The sequence below is a fragment of the Antrostomus carolinensis genome, unplaced genomic scaffold, assembly GCF_000700745.2.
Source record: "Antrostomus carolinensis isolate BGI_N321 unplaced genomic scaffold, ASM70074v2 scaffold23773, whole genome shotgun sequence".
Classification (NCBI taxonomy): domain Eukaryota; kingdom Metazoa; phylum Chordata; class Aves; order Caprimulgiformes; family Caprimulgidae; genus Antrostomus; species Antrostomus carolinensis.
In genome coordinates this window covers 2,582-20,324 of record NW_010306176.1, presented here as the reverse complement: position 1 = coordinate 20,324, position 17,743 = coordinate 2,582, and the positions used below count along the sequence as shown (strand labels likewise).

General features: G+C 36.1%; 1 protein-coding gene across 1 annotated transcript in view; it reads right to left on the bottom strand.

The window, feature by feature from the left end:
- Positions 1 to 8,119, bottom strand: part of ASB5 (ankyrin repeat and SOCS box containing 5) — a 28,927-nt gene extending 20,808 nt beyond the window's left edge. Inside the window, exon 1 of the mRNA XM_010165045.1 lies at positions 7,924 to 8,119. Within this exon, the coding sequence (XP_010163347.1) occupies positions 7,924 to 8,119 (196 nt within the window). The remainder of the gene's footprint in view (positions 1 to 7,923) is intronic.
- Between the last annotated feature and the right edge of the window lie 9,624 nt (positions 8,120 to 17,743).

The window sequence follows — 17,743 nt, the reverse complement described above, 5'->3', positions numbered from 1 at the left end:
TCCCTGAGATTGTTAGAGTTGTTAGGCCTTATATCCTTGGATGCTGGGAATCAGAATGGAAGTCTGAGAAAAGATTTACAATTCTGATACGATAAAGGCTCTCTCTCAGCCCCCACAGAAGTCAAATATGGAAAAATAATACATTAACTACATTTCTTGGTTTGTAGATTTGCAATGTGTACCTGCCAGACCTCTTCATGCAGACAGGGACTGATAACACAGAATATTTGCTAATATGTGGACTAAAGTAAAACAAATCACAGCAGTCATACTGATGAATCTAGATCAATCATTTACAAAGCAGGCCTGGGCTTCAGATATCGACACAGAAGAAAGATGGCATGAGACCAGTCATCAGTATGGGAGTGGTATAGAGCACCACAGAGTAAATCTTCAGCCAATTACCAGGAGAGAACAGCCATAAAGAGAGAGATCATATCTACTGCCAGAAAGACTCTAGACATAGCAAAGAGTAACATCCACTAGTGCAACAGAGGCAGCATGCCATAATAGATTTATGACCAGCCAGCCAGCACTGCTGCAGTCATGCGTAGAGCTCAGTACTTAGGCACGCAATGCATTCCCCCAAAGTCATCATCATCTAACCCTGGCAGAAGTTCACTCGCTGCTTGCCTGCATTGCAAATGTTTGAGAACATCCCCTGTGAGTGAGGAGTGTGAGTAGCAGAACCCTGGCCATAACAAGTCTGTGACTGTGGGAAGGAACATCACCTTCAGGGAGCTATGCTATTTTGGTCTTCCCCTGTTGCCTTATGCCCCACCATTGCAAAAAGACCAGCACAGATGGTATGTTTGAGCTTGCCCCAGTCCAGTACAGGAGTTTCCTAATGGCTTTTCTTTAACAATAGTTGTCTGTAAGGCCCTGCAGGCAGATTATCTTTCAGTCTTATTGCTATGCACCTTTACAAATCCATGTTTTAAGTCACATCAGAGTTTGTATTTCATTTTGTACTTGTTTGTAGTTCAAAAGTTTATTACTCATTTAATCCAGCCAAGTAAATAAATCAATTGAGGAAGGGGATTTCCATGTCCATTAACATGGACAAGTTTGCTGATGACACCAAGCTGTGTGGTGCGGTTGACACGCTGGAGGGACAGGATGCCATCCAGAGGGACCTTGACAGGCTTGAGAGGGGGGCCTGTGCTAACCTCATGAAGTTCAACAAGGCCAAATCCAAGGTCCTGCATCTGGGTCGGGGCAACCCCAGACACAAATACAGGCTGGGTGATGAATGGATTGAGACCAGCTCTGAAGAGAAGGACTTGGAAGTGGTGGTGCACGAGAAGCTCAACATGAGCCGGCGATGTGCACTTGCAGCCCAAAAGGCAAACTGTATCTTGGGCTGCATCAAGAGAAGCGTGACACCAGCAGGTCAAGGGAGGTGATTCTCCCCCTCTACTCCGCTGTTTGAAGGCCACACCTGAAGTACTGTGTCCAGTTCTGGAGCCCCCAACACAAGAAAGACACGGATCTGTTAGAATGAGTCCAGAGGAGGGCCACCAGGATGATCCAAGGGCTGAAGCACCTCTCCTCTGAAGACAGGCTGACAGTGTCAAGAGTGTGCACATAAAGCAAGCCAATAGGACCTAGGTTGGTGACAAGTTAAGGGTCATCTTCAGAAAAGACACCTTTCAAGGAGGCAGACAAACAATACTGACCAAAAAAATACAGCTTGTGGCAATGCCATTCTCAAGGAGGTCCTGACATACAAATACAGATAGGAGTGAAAAAAAACACCAAAACAAAACCACAAAGGAATCCACATGATAGGATATCTCGGTTCCTTTCACAGAAGCAAGTATGCAGGCTCCAGCAGTTATATTCACTAGAAATTTCAGTAACCTCAGAGATTTTCTTTAAGGTGAGGGAAGAGTCAATGCTTGCCAGCTTGCCAACAGATGTGCTTGGTTTTTGTTACTGCAAATAGGTCAGGGCTCTGGTCATGCCAGTCTAGTTGCATCATATAACTCTCACTAAAATCCTTTCAAGGCAGATTAGGTTCTTCAGAGGAGAATGGTTCTGGTATCTTTCTGGTATGTGGTGCCATTTACTTCATTCTAAGCAAGTGTCTTCTTGAGACTTATTTTGAAGTATGACTCTTCTTTGGCAGTTGTCATACTAGACAAACTTATTTAGCATATAAGAGAAGGCAACTAGCTCCATTAAAAAAAATGTCCTTCTGAACTTTCAAAAAAAGAACATTCTCACTATCTTAAGCACTTTTGCACCATTAGCTTACATGCTGCATATGAAAAACAAACGCTAAATGTGGTACCTAACACCAAGTGGTATGGTTAATAGGTATGCCATGCAATATTCCTGCCATTACTAAATGAATTGCTATTGTATCCAGGAAGCTAGTAGAGGTCTTATATGGCTTTTATTAATAGAACTGTGATCTCTGTGGAATGCAAGTTGAGAAAATGCCTCGTGCCTATCTTCCCTACCTAACAACTGTTGCTGAGTGACATTATCAATTGCAACTTGTTAGAATAAAATAATAGGAAAACTTTTCCCTAATCATTCACTACGGTTCAAAAAGCAATCAAGCTTTCCAAACAGTCACTTTTTAACAGTGAAACACAGCATCATTTCCTATTTGTGAGTTGTATTTAATGGACCAGTTTCTTGGGTCCACCCAAGCAGTGCTCAGTGTACAAGAAGGAAACAGAAGGCTTCATACTATTTACAAGCCTCATAATCCTGAGAGGAGATGGGGATAAAGTGATATTCTATGAAATTTTTTGCTAAGAGAGTTGACATAATTTAAAAAATAGGCTACTAAAGAAAAAGCACTGTATGTTGTCAGAACTATAAAGCTTGTGCATCAGAACCCAGCTATCTGTACATGACTAGTTGTTCGTCATTTATGCTATATTAACTTCCGCAAAATGATTGTTCCATAAGAAAGTTCCTCTATATCACCTTCTGCTTGCAGCTAAAAGCATTTTTACAGTTACTGAGTATGAGGTTTAATTTTGATAAAATAGACTCTTTTTGCCTTATAAAAATTTTATGAATGGGAACAATACCTCCTTCTATAAAGCCATCTCTCTTACTGGAGTGTGGACTCTTTCACACAAACCAAGCTCTTAACAGTATTTGTCAACAGAGTTTGTATCTTACAGACCCAGAACACCTGACAATGAATTAACTCTTAAGATTTAATATACACTTACACTTTGAAATCACTTCATACCATAGCGCTACTACCTCAGCCTAAAGCAACTGAACTGTAAACCTCAGCTGAAGCTCCAACTCAGTGCCTGTATATACAGAGCACTTCAATGATATGACCAACTAGTTGGTATAGCGGGAAGAGTTTAAAGATTGCTTTTGATCCTCTAGTTTGTATCCAGCAAGAGCTGTACAAAAGGCAGAGTTATTAACTCTTCACAGGTCTGGAAATGCAGTGAGATAAGACATAGAATCATAGAATCATAGAATAGATTGGGTTGGAAAAGACCTCCAAGATCGTTCAGACTACTGTCGCTGCAGATAGCCTGCTAAGGAGCTAATTATACTCAAAGTTAATTTGCAAGTAAGTTCATTTTTGTAGGTCAGTTTGTAGGGCACAGAATTTTAAAACAGAATGAACATATACATGCTATGACTTTTTCCATAAAGACAGACATTAATAAAATGTTGAGTTTTCCAAATTTTCTAGTGTAATGAATACATACATGTTCACTTCAACACAATAAAAAAATAAAAGCTAGGCACCATAGTCTATTTACAACACAGCTATAGTCCTTGATTGCAAAGCACTTAGCTCTAAACAACTAATCAGTTCTCTTTGATTCAATGGGGCAAGTATGTGTATATGAGTAAGTGTTTACAAAATTAGTGCCAAAGTTAAAAATAATCCAGTAAATGAGACCTTTATAATAGAATGGATCCCTTTTTCATTGAATTATTTTATGGTAGTAATACCACTGACTTCACTGAAAAAATAATTCAATTCTGATAATTTATTAAGACATGGGTCTTTAATTCACTTTAAACAAACGTAAAAGACTGTAGAGTTCTGTCCTGCATTTGGTGCTATTCAGTTTTTAATAATATTGTATATATTTTTATAAAATCAGTAGGTGACATTAAACTGCAGGTGCTGCAACTACTGAGAGGGAAACAATTCAAAAAGACTTGAGTAAAATGCAGAAATTGTCTGCTATCAAGAGCACGAAGTTAGCTGACGGCCAGTACAAAGTATTATACTTAGAGAGGAAAAAGCAAATGCATAGCACAGTGACTCTGTTTTAACATGGTGTTTATAGGTTACAGACTGTATCCTTAAATACTGTTGAGGGGGGGGAAGGACCCTAGAAAAAAGCATAATTCCAGGAGGTATTACATACAGCATCATATACATGGCACATGACATAACTGTTCCACTTTTATACAGCTAATAGTTCCACTGGTTGCACTAATAAAGTCTCAGCTGGAGTACTCTGTTTAACATGGGGAATTAGACAGCAATAAAGATGTTTATGAACTGTAGATGAACTGGCACAAGTCCAAAGGATAGCAACTACAGTACTTCCAGGTCTAGAAAACAAGACTCAGGACAGACTAAAGTTAAATCCTTTGTTCTAGAAAAGATGAAAACAGCGGAGGTAGGAAGATGCATCATAATAATCTTTAAATTGACTACTTCTTATATATGGAGAAAAACTGATAAGTACCTTTAAGTACCTTGATCATATTTCATGTATTTAGCTTGCAGAAATAAAGATTTAGGTAGGTCTTCGGAAAAGTGGGAAGCATTCTAGTGATGAGAATAGTAAAAACTGTAACTGGTTGCATAAGAATGCTGCAGAAATCACTATTACTAAGCATTTTAAAAATAGGTTAGCCAAACATTTGCCAAACAACCCATGTATAATTGATCCTAGAGCATCCAAATTACCTCTGATGGTGCCTTTCAGCCATACACAATAAAAGTTTTACTCGGACTTTATCTCCATAAACAAACTAATGTGACTTATAATTAGTAGAGCTTCTATACACACTTTCTGGTCTTAGTTGATGGTGAACACAGATCTAGTTCTTATATTTCATTGTCACATACACAGTATAATAATTTCTGATTAATTATTGTGATGCTATCCCTATCCAGTTGTTCACATACATATGAGATCCAAAAGACAGATGTAACACAGTAGATTGGTGACTAGCCAAACTGGAGAGGAAATATTCCTGAAATATTAAGGAACAAAATATGACCTGTTTCACTACTAAAACTTAGCAACATGAACACAGAAGGCAGATGGCAGAGGTATCCTTGTATTCAATAAAGAACAGGCCACAAAACAAAAGGAAGTCGGACGTGAAATGTGTGATCCCTGGGCCTCAAATTCTGTACTGACCTGTATACCTTCAGTTTGATCAAAGGAGTTCCACCAAGTACTATTGTTTAGTACCTAAAATGTCCTCAAATTATACAGGCTTCATTAAAAAAATGCTTATTTTAACTCAAGAGCTCAATTCAGTAAACATGAAATAATGCTTGTGCCTAGTGCACGTTATTTCCAAACCTTCTTTTCTTCTTCAAGATTATAACACTCTTCTAGCCAAGCCGTTATAATAGCAAAAAAAAGTAAGTTTGTACTACTACAAGCAAACTGAAAATACCAGCAGAACAGAACTAACAGAATTTTAAGAGTACGTAATCAGGTTAAAACCAGAAAATTAAAACTAACATTTCCTCTAATTTGAATTAATTCTTGAAATACTATAAACTCCAATTAGGCAATGACAGACTTATTTTCTGGATTGTTTTTTTTTTGTTGTTGCTGCTGTTGTTGGTTGGGGTTTTTTTCTGCTGAGGCCTCTCTGTTGTTTAAAAAACCCCACAGAATTCTCTGTACTGTATTTCACAAATGTAAACAAACCGAATCTCACAACATGGTATGAGTTGAGACAGTAACATGCCCTCTTCTACAGACACAGAACAAAGGTATAGGAAAGACAAGATAAAACAGTAATTTTGAGAAGCCCTATTTGCACCCCAAAGAGCAAGGATGGATCCTGTTAATCACAACAAGTGGCTGCATTTGCAGATTATGTAACATCAGCTGAACACATGCATAGGACTGTTCCAAATCCAGACCCAAACACAGTGAGTTGGGCAGTCAAAAATTAAGACATACTGGTGTTGAGTTGTAAAAAGTACAGTTTAAGTACAAAATATTTCCATTAACTATTTTCTTTTAATAAACCAAGTAAAAAACCCAGAAAATCTACTATATATTTGAGCCTTGAAGTCAATATAAACCTTTGCTACCTGAGCAACACAGTAACCTGCAAGAGTGATAAGATTTTCATCTTTTGCATGGGCCAGCTACAAATGATCAAACTAAAGTCTACTGGATTCAGCAACAGGTAACATCATAGAGACTATTTCACTTTCCAACCTGATGTGTGTTACTCATTTCCCTCTAGTTTTTCCAAGTCTGCTTTTTTCCACACTCAGATTCTGTGTGTGTCCTCCCAGAATGAGCTGCCTTAGAGCTAGCCAGCAGTTTTTGACAAAAAAAAATATAAATATTTCAACTGAGGGCTACCACATTCACTGTATTTCTGCCAGTGGGACAGACAGTCAGTCCTTCCCATCCTGCTGTAGTGAATACACATACAAACCCACCCCCCCACATACATATGTATCTGTACACAGACTCACACACATGCGTAATAGCTCAAATGATGCGATTAACATACTCAGATGTAAAAACTCTGGGTTTCAGAACTTTCTCTCTAAATTGTGCAGAGAACACAGGATATAAATCCACCTTAAGTAAATCTTTGCAAAGCAAGCTAATTCCTGCTTTAGGATGTAAGACTTTCTCTCTGGTTTACAAATTTAAATACATACACAAAAAATGTCTAATTTTTGTACCAACACTGAAGACTGAAAAGACCTTTATATTTCAAACTGGTTTTGGCTCATTTTTACAGTTTTCTCCTTTGCATTTAACCTGGGTTACTTCTTGTTCACAGTACTTAGGGATGAGTGGTGAATGCAATAAGATGCAAGACAAGTCTTCCTGTTCCATCACCTAACTCAAACTTGATGTCATCCCAGAATACAAAGAACAACAAGCGAGGCAGCAGGGATCCCAAGTTGAGCAAAACCATGGCTCAATCATGCACTAGGATACCACAATCGAGAAGAGAGTTTTCTGTGTTCTGTGACCCAGGAAAACGATTGAATGAAAACGATACTGGCTCACCACAGATGAGCTTGGGGACCAGTACTGCCCAGCTCTGCCAAAGTTCTGCTTGAGCAAACAGAAAAAGGAATTTTCACAAGAGCTTTCAACCCAGTACAATTTGACAAGTTTCCACACAGATGCCCAAAAGCTCACCCTGACAAACAGTAAGATTTCTGATATGTGCCAAGACACTAACTGTGTCTTCTGAGATAAACTATTATAAGAAAATTTTAACTTAATCAAGAAACCATTATCAGAAATATTTGGACTAGTTTCACTAAACTGTTGCAAAATAATCACATGCCAAGTATGGAAAATTTCAATCACAAATGGGCAAGCTGGGGAACCTCAGAAGCAATTTTGAAAACTGTCTTAGATTGGGAAGTATTTGGCAATCTTAAATATAGCCATCTTATGCGTAGGCCTCTCTCCTAAGGGGACACTGGCTATAATACATAAGTTTTATTATGAACTTAATAACCTAAAAAAAAAAAGTTTAAATAATCTAACAGCACTCCTTCAGATAATTTTTATTAAAAAACCACAGTAAGAACTACACTCACACATATAATTTGACAAACTGAATACAAATGAGGCTAGCAGATAAATAATTACCTGGAAAAAAAAAAACCCCAACAAACCAGTAACAAAAACCCCAAACAGTAGTGATAAGATAGTACAAATATACCTTGTCCTTGAGGAACTCCATAAAATTCAGCAGCTATCCTTGCTGCTTCCTTACGGTTTCCTTTCACAATGTAGAAATGACTAAGTATAGCGAGGCTGATCTTCACAAAAAGTTTAAAACAAAAAAGGGAAAGTATAGTAAAGTAGACATTGGATAGCTGCTGGGCAAAAGGACGACTTTCTTCTATGACAGTCATTGCTGCAGCAAAATCTCTCTCAGTGTTTGGGTAGGGCTCTCAAATGTGTTGATAAGATCATATGGCTCCAGCCACGCACTCTTGGGAACAACTGGTCCTGAGGAAAGAAAATATCAGCTGGTCATGATGCCTGCTGCTCAAAATATGACGATTATTTATACTGTACATAGTATTGAGTTCACTACTGCTCCTGCTAGCCTGGTGATATTCAAGTGGGATGGAATATAACACAGACAGGTTCCAAGACCCTGGATTATACTTGTTCCACTTAAAAGGTCTGTTTCATTCCAAATTCTGCATTGCTAATTCATTAATTTACCCTATTGAAACATGTTTAAAAAATACACTGTCAAAAGTATTATTAATAAGAACCACAATTTCATGTACTAAAACAGGTAACTCAGATAATCAGTTTTTGCTAAAATAAGTTTTCCTGCTTCTTAAATACAATTGCTCTTTTGTACTACTTCATTTTATGTTAAACTACTTTCTTTTTTTTTTTTTTTTTTGTTATAAAACTAGAACCACATCAGTAAATAGTTGAAATACACATTAATAAACAGAGATTTCATATATACCAGCTTTGACAGTCTCTCATTATTTTGTTCAGGTTCAATGAAAATACCTAGTATACATGGCTTATAGCATTATACAAAAAAACAGTCAGAGCAGACTGTAAAAATCAAACTCCTAGATATTTTTATGAGATCTCAGAGTATCTAAAATTAAATTAATTAAAATGTAATTAAAATTAAATAAATTAAACCGTAAAAATACAACACAAAATTTCTAATGCTTATGATACACATTTCATTGTGCTGCATATCATTTTAAACCTATGACATGACAAGTTTTATTTCTTGGCCAACTGTAGAGAGGGGAATCTAAATTCCTCAGATTTTTTTAAGAATTAATCTGCTTATATACCATAAAGTTATTACTCACACACATCAGCAGTTACGCACAAATTGTTCCACTAGTGTGAGTAATTGCTGAGTAAATAACGGTGTCACAATGTGATACAAACTGAGGAGCTGCAGGACAGAATTAGATTCCTAAGTAAGCTGTAACCCTAAAATAAAGAATCATGGCAGCAGAGGAGAGGGTCTTGTTCTAAACTTTTGTATTTCCTTTTAAATAACAGAAATAGTGCCTTTAATTATAGTTTAACATACTTTACCATAGTAATCTTAAACTGAAACACCCTTTCTATTCTACCCTGGATTCTCTTGTTTGATGGTCAGAAAAAAACATTTTAAAACGTTGGCAACTGTCCATCAGGAACAGAGGGTATGATCCAAATGTCACTGCATCCACAGATCCCCCCGACTTCAATGAACAGGACAGCAGACATTAAGGATATGATACAAAATCATGTTTCTGAAAGGAAAGTGGCAAAATAAAGAACCTCTTATCATCTGGCTGCAGGAGTAATTTATTAGAGTAAAAAACTATATTTTTTTCTGGAAAGTACATTAAAACAAATCTATATAGATGAAGAAAAGACAGTGATAGAAGGAAATGTGTTTGGAAATAAGTATCAAGATTTTTAACAGACAGGAACTGAATTGTGCTTATCTTGAGAGAAACAGACATTCAGTCTTTTTCTTTGAAAAAAAAAAAAAAAATCCACATAAAAGCCAAAACAGTAACTAGAAAAGGCAACTAAAAAGCACTTTACATTATAAACTATATTAGTCTGTGGAAAAAAATATATGCTTTTCCTCCTAAATTTCATTTATAGACATTTTCTCATCCAGCCAGAATAGGAACTGCTCTCCTCATACCATAGTTAGAAGCAGGAGTGAGTACTTAAAATGCCAAATGAAAATCCCTTTTTATATTTGGAACATTGTTATCCGACACTGAATTGAGGTGTCATGTTTTCCATAAGGACAAATAGGCATTATGTTCTGAGTGACCACTGCCAATTTCCGTTTCAAGCATTAATAGAAATTATATTTTCCTTGGTAACACATCCAGTAGTAGAATTTCTTACTTCTTACATATTTCCACTAGTATTATTAAGCTTAATTCAATCAGTCCACAGAACTCCCCAGCCACCTTAAGTACTTGTTTTCCAAATTTACCATGCAAAATAAAGAAGAATCATAATTATCCCATGGAAAAACCTTTTCCTTCTTTATAGTTTTACCTGACCCCTTTTTTTCCTGACTCCACATTGTGCTTTCTCATTAACAAAATAGTCTTTCTTTGTAGAGGTGAAGATCCAACTAACAATTACTACAAGTAACAGCTGGAGTTAACAGCAGCACTCAGAGTTAAACTTCCCCTTACAATCCTTTTTCCTGCTTCTTACAACTGTAGTAGCTAAATCAATGAAAAAAAAATCTCTCGGTTCTTACGTTGTCTTCTTCAGGTCGAATTTTTCTGTAAAGGGTCAACAAAAACAAGAAAAAAACTTTTAAAAAAGAAGGGTGTGGCTGCATGTAATATTTTGTAAGTGATCTTTCAAAAATCCTCATTGATCTGTAAAACTTCTGCTTTTAGAAACAACATGAAAATTGAGCAGGAGGGTTATTCCTGTATCAAAGCTTGTCTTCTGTCCTCTCAAAAACTTCCCTCCCCAGCTATAAACTACACAAAAATCAAAGAAATTATTAGTTTTGAGAATTTCAGTTCACACACACTTGTAATAAACTCGCAAATTTACTCTCTTAATAATTCTTCTTTTTTTTAAAGCTCTGTAACACTCAGCTTAACTGGAAACTCTCCCAACAGCACAGAATAACCAAGTTTATTCTAATCTAACGCTACCAAAGCTCTGCAGAAATGGCCATTACAGCTTGTTGGCAAACCCATGCTATCAAGCACCCAGTCATGAAAACAGAACAACTGTTCAGATGTTAATGCTCACATGGCATTTTGGAAGAATCACCAATGTGCAAACTGAGACTTGAACACAAAATAGCTCAGAGCAAGCCCATGCAGACTGGGAGAACCTGGAACAGAAAGCTACAGATGTTGTAATGGAAATCAGAAAGTAGCAGCAGAAGCAAATAAATAAAGGATCTGACAGTGTGATGCCATGAAAGCATGTAAAAAAACTGGCATGGAAGTGTTCCAAATATTCTATTGCATGGCAACTTGAAGTGATTAGAGTCTGGTCTTGCAGCAGTGCAGAATACTGAGCTTCCAAACAGAAATATATCAGCAATATGTAACAAATACACAGTATTATAAAAATACCAAAGTATTTGAAAAGAGCAGAGGCTTAATTGGGACATTCACATTTCCTGTATAGTTTTGACTTTTGGGAATTAAACTTCTCTGCCTCATCTCCTCACTTGTTAAATGAGTTTAAAAGGACCACTCAAGAGGAGTATTCTGAAGATGACTTCACTGCTGTTAACAAAACACTCAGATATTCTGGTGAAAACAATACTGAAAACAATTAGGTATCTAATTTATTTTAATACAAAACGTGGATAACAAACATAAATAAAATATTGAATGTTCATCCATTTAATGGCTACAAAAGGGCCAGCATGTAAAATTATTATAACATTTAAGGTTTTACAATAGCGCACAGGTAAATGGCACCAAGCTACACTGTAGATAAAACAAAACAAAAATCTTAATATTTTTTAAGAACATAGTAACACTGTGGCAGACAAGGATACCCCCTAGCTTGCCATACTAGCATATTCCCAGTAAATAAAACAAGAACATTATAATAATTTCTCTGATATGCTTTCCCCATTTCTGGCAATTAATTATTTTAATTTTAATAAAAAACTTCAAATGCTGGAATTTATGGTCTTAAAATTCCCTTTTAATGTAGCTTAGTCAGTTATAATTTCAAATAACATAATTGGTATATCAATGATGGCAATATTGCCATTTATAATTATTATAAAAGTGGTTCATTTCAAACTCTAGTGATCAAAGTAGCCTGCCCTTTAATGTCTTACTGTATAGTGGCCAAGTGCAGAATGAAAGTATTCAGTAGCAGCACCTGTTTATACTAATTCAAACTGTTTGTGAAATCTAGTGCAATTTACCCACAACCTAAGTGAGTAACTTCTAGAAAAAAGTATGCTCTATCTTCTATGATTAATTACATAGCCACACTAATAAACTCTTTATTTTATTCTGGCAGTTTTTCCTCAATGCTTTAGAAGACTCGTGTGCTTACTTTTTCAGTAAGGCAAGATACAGAAGAAGAATAACACAATTGATATAATATTTAGTCTCTGAGGGTATTTTTTTAATACTAAAGACTGTAAAACCCTTAGAAATATGATTTCTTTGTAGCATATACCGTGTCTTTAGTTCTGGAAAATATACTTATTTCTAATTAAATCTTTTAAAGTAATATACTTAAATTAGATTAATGCAGGCTGCAGAAGAGTAACTATAAGTCACAGCACAAATTGTGTTACAGTTAAGTCTTAATAGTTTTCTTCAGTATTTTGAAGATGCATCTAAATGTCTGAAAGTTAAAATGTTTTTTTAAAGATGAGATACGCAATACAGTATAAGGAATTAATTGTACAACGCTTCACCTGCATGTCTTTCTCCACATACAAGAGATTTGGCTAAAAATGACATCAAAAGTTAAGATAGTAATCTGATTTTGAAAGTTTTGCCAGATAATAAATATAACAGAAGATAATTTATTGAAATAGGATTCCAGGAAGAAGTACAAGAACTCTTATGTGCTTTGAAGAATACATTATTTCATACATCATAGATAATCCACCAGGAGAAACTTCTAAAACAATGACCTTGAAACAGAAAGAGTTTAAAATAAAATTAGTAAGAAGCCACTAGTTCTCATACTGTTTCTGATGTAAGCATACAATGCCTCATGAAGGACTCAAAAATGCTGAGAAGCCTTTTGTTATGCAAAATATTACCTTAAGTTAACTCTGAAGGTAAGACAAAAAAAGACAGACATATTGTACAACAATCTTCAAAAGACTTAAACGTTCTTTTCGATAATATCTTCTGTAAGTTAAGGATATTATGCATCTATGCTTAGGCATAGAAAAACAAATCATACTTATCTGACAGCTACAAGAAATTCAGAAATTGGAGTGACTGGAAGATGTCAAACAGCTGCTGAGTCCTTTTCCAAACAGAAACTCAAGCCCATTAGCACAACCCAAACACTACTCTTTCTTTGTAAGACATTAAGACAAGAGGTGGCTGAAGTACAGACTTTGTGCTACTGTTTTGGAGGAATGAAAAGAAGAAAAGTGAGGGAACACGAACTTTGGTCCAGAAGAGATCAAGCTCGGTTCAGATCTGAACTGCTTTTTCATAGCACTCTGTTGCTATCCTTAAAATTCTACAGACTTACTCAACCACACAACAAAGCCATATTCTCAGGACAAAAACCTGAGAGTTGTGTTGCCAATTAGAGCGAACACAACACTGTAAAACAAACAAATGAAAGGCCTACATCCCCATTTTACAGCTTTTCTTCCTGAAGTACCTTAATGCCATGTCTATCCAGAATCTACACAAACGATGCAGTGTGAAGTTATAACTGATATCCAAAGCTATGTTTCATTCAGATTTCTGCAATTCTCATAATTCATGTTAGTCTCCTGATCATTTAACTAAAGACTTTAACCAAAACATTTTCAAAATAAAATGCAATGATATCTTAAGTGTCCTAAGAGGGAAAATCAGAATCTGTGTCATAAAACATGTCACACTCTTCCTCTTAGAAGTCATGCTCTGACTTTTGATGCTTCTGAACAACTATGTATTTAGACATCATTCCTCTTCTCTCATAAGACTATGACACACACCAGTTCATTTAAAAAGATTTAATGGACAAAAATTTATCTTAACACAAGTTTTGTTACATGTAGTTTCTCTCTGTACTTAGGTGTAGCACATTATTCCCATGCATTCCCAAACTGCTCCAGAAAGTTCAAATTCATGCCTTCGGGTGGACACGGTAGTACTGTTTTGGTTTTTTTTTTTCCTCCATGGTATTAAAATCAGTGCTCTAATCAAGTTTAGGTTCTACACAAATTAAGTTCTTCTGGTATATGAATGATGCAACTCTTTCATTTGTAACCTCATGAAAAGTTTGCTTATTCTGCTGCTAACTTTTAAGGAATTTAAATTTGGTTTATTCAGGTGCCTTGTCTTTTGTGTCTGTTGAAAATACTGCTTCTATCTCAGGAAATAGTTCTAACATACAGACTTGCATAACTGGATTTCCACAGAACGGACTGACTGGCCAAGGATTTAAATATCAATTCGTATCTCTAGACATAACAGACATTCTCTATATCACGTTCATTTAAAAACACAAAAAGGAACTCGGATACTTAAGCGATGATGAACTTCCAGTTTTCTAACTTTCTCAGTTCTTTGAAAGACTACACAGAAATTTTAAAGCTATTATCACTTTGCTATACCACTTTGTTATACTATATATAGCAGTGGATAGCTGCTTCTCACAATGGTGATAGATTCCACTTCAAATACAAGTCCAATATCAAGTAGTCGCTATCAGCAACATTACCACATGAGCATGCTTGATATGCTTAACCAGTCCATCTAATAACTGACAGTAAAGAAGGCAAGAAGGTATAACCGACCTGAATACAAGTAAATTCAATCTGAGTTCTGCTAAGAAACACAAGTTTGTCCTACAGTACTTGTTGCAGTCCTTTTTGGATACCTAACACAACCCAATTATTAAGAGTATTACAGAAGATGATTCCAAAATAAGTCACGTATGTACTCAGGAGACATTCCTAAAACCAGAGACGTGTCGGACAGCAGGCACGCACAGACTGCTGACAGACAAACTCTAGCAAATCTTGTTCCCTAGGAGTTTAAAACCACCAACTGCCCATTCCATTCCTCAGCTAAAGGTTCCTGCCCCTCTTTCTCCTTCCTGGAAATCAACAGGAAAGAATGTGTATTCGTATTCAGCCACTTCAGTTCAAAATCTGTCAATTTAAATTGTTGATGCGTATGGTGGTTTCACAATGAGTTAAACAACGAGTTTAGGCTAACCTTTCGGACTTCACACTAAAAAACCACTTACACTCCCTACCACCCATTCTGCTACAGAGATACTAATCTCATGTTAAAAAGTAGTAGCAAACTATGAGGGGAGTGTAATGTCAAAATGCACATACAAGCTGCCTCTTAATAAGGATATTTAGCAGAAATTTTTGATAACTTAATGTACTGATACAGCTGTATCAGTGAAACTTTGAAGAGTCTCCTCATTTTGCATCTCTTTCCCTTTGTATAGTCCATTTCTTGGGTCCCAACAAAGGTTTTAATCATCAACCACATGTCTATAGAACTTCACAGATTTCTTCTTCAGTAACTAACTCACCCTCTTCCTTCGGTATGTGGTACTGCAGTTACTATGGGTTTGGTATAGGTTTTGAACAGAACTAACTGACTTAGCTATTTCTCATGTCTCTAGTAGGCAGTGCAACCACACTATTAATCTAAATTCATGTAACTGAACCTAGTATTTTTGTTGTTTTTACAGTTAGTTTTTTCTTTAATCAACTGCAAAATGTTACATATTTAGAGTCAGCTATTTAATAAGAATAAGCAAATACATAAATAAATCTGTAACATTCAAATCCCAGGATGCTGTGAAGCTATGATGTGAAGATCTGTTTTTCATCACATATATAGTTAGTACATAAAAAATGACCTTGACAGAAATTTTCTGTTTCTTCAAAAGACCACATTTGCACCTGTAACTAATGCCTCTCTGCCACTTTGAAACCTAGACAGACCTCTTCAGCTATTTGAAATAATATTATCTGAACTTTCATGAAACTATTTTGGATCTATAGAAATTTTCTGTTTATTTATGTGTAAGACCTTTATAATTATGTCACGATGATGAGACAAATGTCAATTATTCTACAGTTAAAAGTTTTCTCAAAATAATATCTGAGATGTGAATGTTTTCTGTCAGCAGTTTGAATTTTACTCTACATTATAGTCTGTCTTTTAATTTTTTAATAATTTAAATTCTTTTTTTCTTCATTACAAACTGTTTCTAAAAACAGTGAAACCATCTGTTTCCTTTAACTTTATACCCACTTTCTTCAAACTTTTACCAGGTTTTCTTCTAGACTAAATAGAAGTAGTTTAATTTGTCTCCTTTCTGTGTAAAGTATATTTTGGTGCCTAAGAATGGTATTAATGAAAGGAAATGACAAAAGTCAGTTTCATGACTTAGTAGGGATGAGAGTGAAAAGATTATTCTGCAAGTATATGTCACTATACACTGACTTCTATAGCTAGGATTCATATTAGAAAGGTTTTTTTCCATCAACCAAAATTGGTATCAGTTCAGTGATATCATGGCAGAGCTAGCAAAACATTCTTTTCCTCAAGCTGAGGCATGACAGTCTCTGCTTGGTGCTTTTCCAAGAGATATAAAAATACTTTGTGATGAAGAACTTATAACTGACTTAGGGAATAAGGTTAAACTAGAGTGAGGTGGATCAGCAGTACACAGGCTTCTTGCCACAGAACGCAAAGCACAATGAAGTGTGAAAGCTTCAGCAGAACCTGTGATGTATGAGAGGACTTTACCTAAAATGGCTTCATATGCCATGGAATGGGTAACAGCAAATCTGCCAGAAGCCAGAAATGAACTGTGTCGGGCTCCAGAAACATACTTAGAGTTGGTTTTGGAGACAAGAATATTTAGTTCCACATCCAATGAAGCATTTTTAAGCCACTAAATGAGACTGCTATAAAATATCAAGTTCATTCTGAAATCAGAATCAGAGGATTACCAGCAACAATACAGAGGCAATTGAAAATTTCAGTTTGCTTATCTTCTTATTCTCCATACTTTGTAGATCCAAAGCAAAAAAAAATGGAGGCGAGAAGAAGGTTAGAATCAAAAATCTTTTAATGCGGTCCAGAAAGAATACTTCTCTTAGTCACAGCCTTTCCACACCAGTTGTAGAAATGGCCCACCTGGAATAGGTGCTAACTGAAAGGGGGCAGTTGCAATAGAGACAAAAATTCCCAAAGTTCTCATGGCCACGTTTATTTTAATCTTCATCTGCATACCCAGAGCTGCCTAAGAGACTGCATAGTGCTACTGTCTCTTAAAGAGTTAACATTTCAATAATTAATAAAAATCCTTAATAAGGGATTTAGACATTTATGGTAAAATTTGGGAAGTATATACATGACCCTAGACCATGAAAAGTTATCTATACAGTCCTCATCTAACTAGCTAGGTGCCAAATATGCCACAGGCATCTAAACTTTCACCTGTAAAATTAGTTGGAAACTTAAGCCACAAGAAGGCCAAAGGTGCTAGCACCTGGGCTGAAGTCAACACCTCCCCTTCACCTGGAATTCAAAAACCATACACCTTAAACTGTTAGTTCGAAGCCACATTAGAACCAATCTGACTTCAGCAGCAAAACAAAGAATGCATAGCAATCTCTGTTGATGGTCAATGTCAACACTTGCCATTTTGTTTACAGATGATTAAAGGAATCACTCACTAACTTGAACATCAGAGTAGAAACATCTCAACCAAAACAAGCAAGCAAGCCACTCTCTCTCAGAAGACTAATCATCAGCTGCCAACTGGGATCAAGTGCCAACACTATAAAAAAA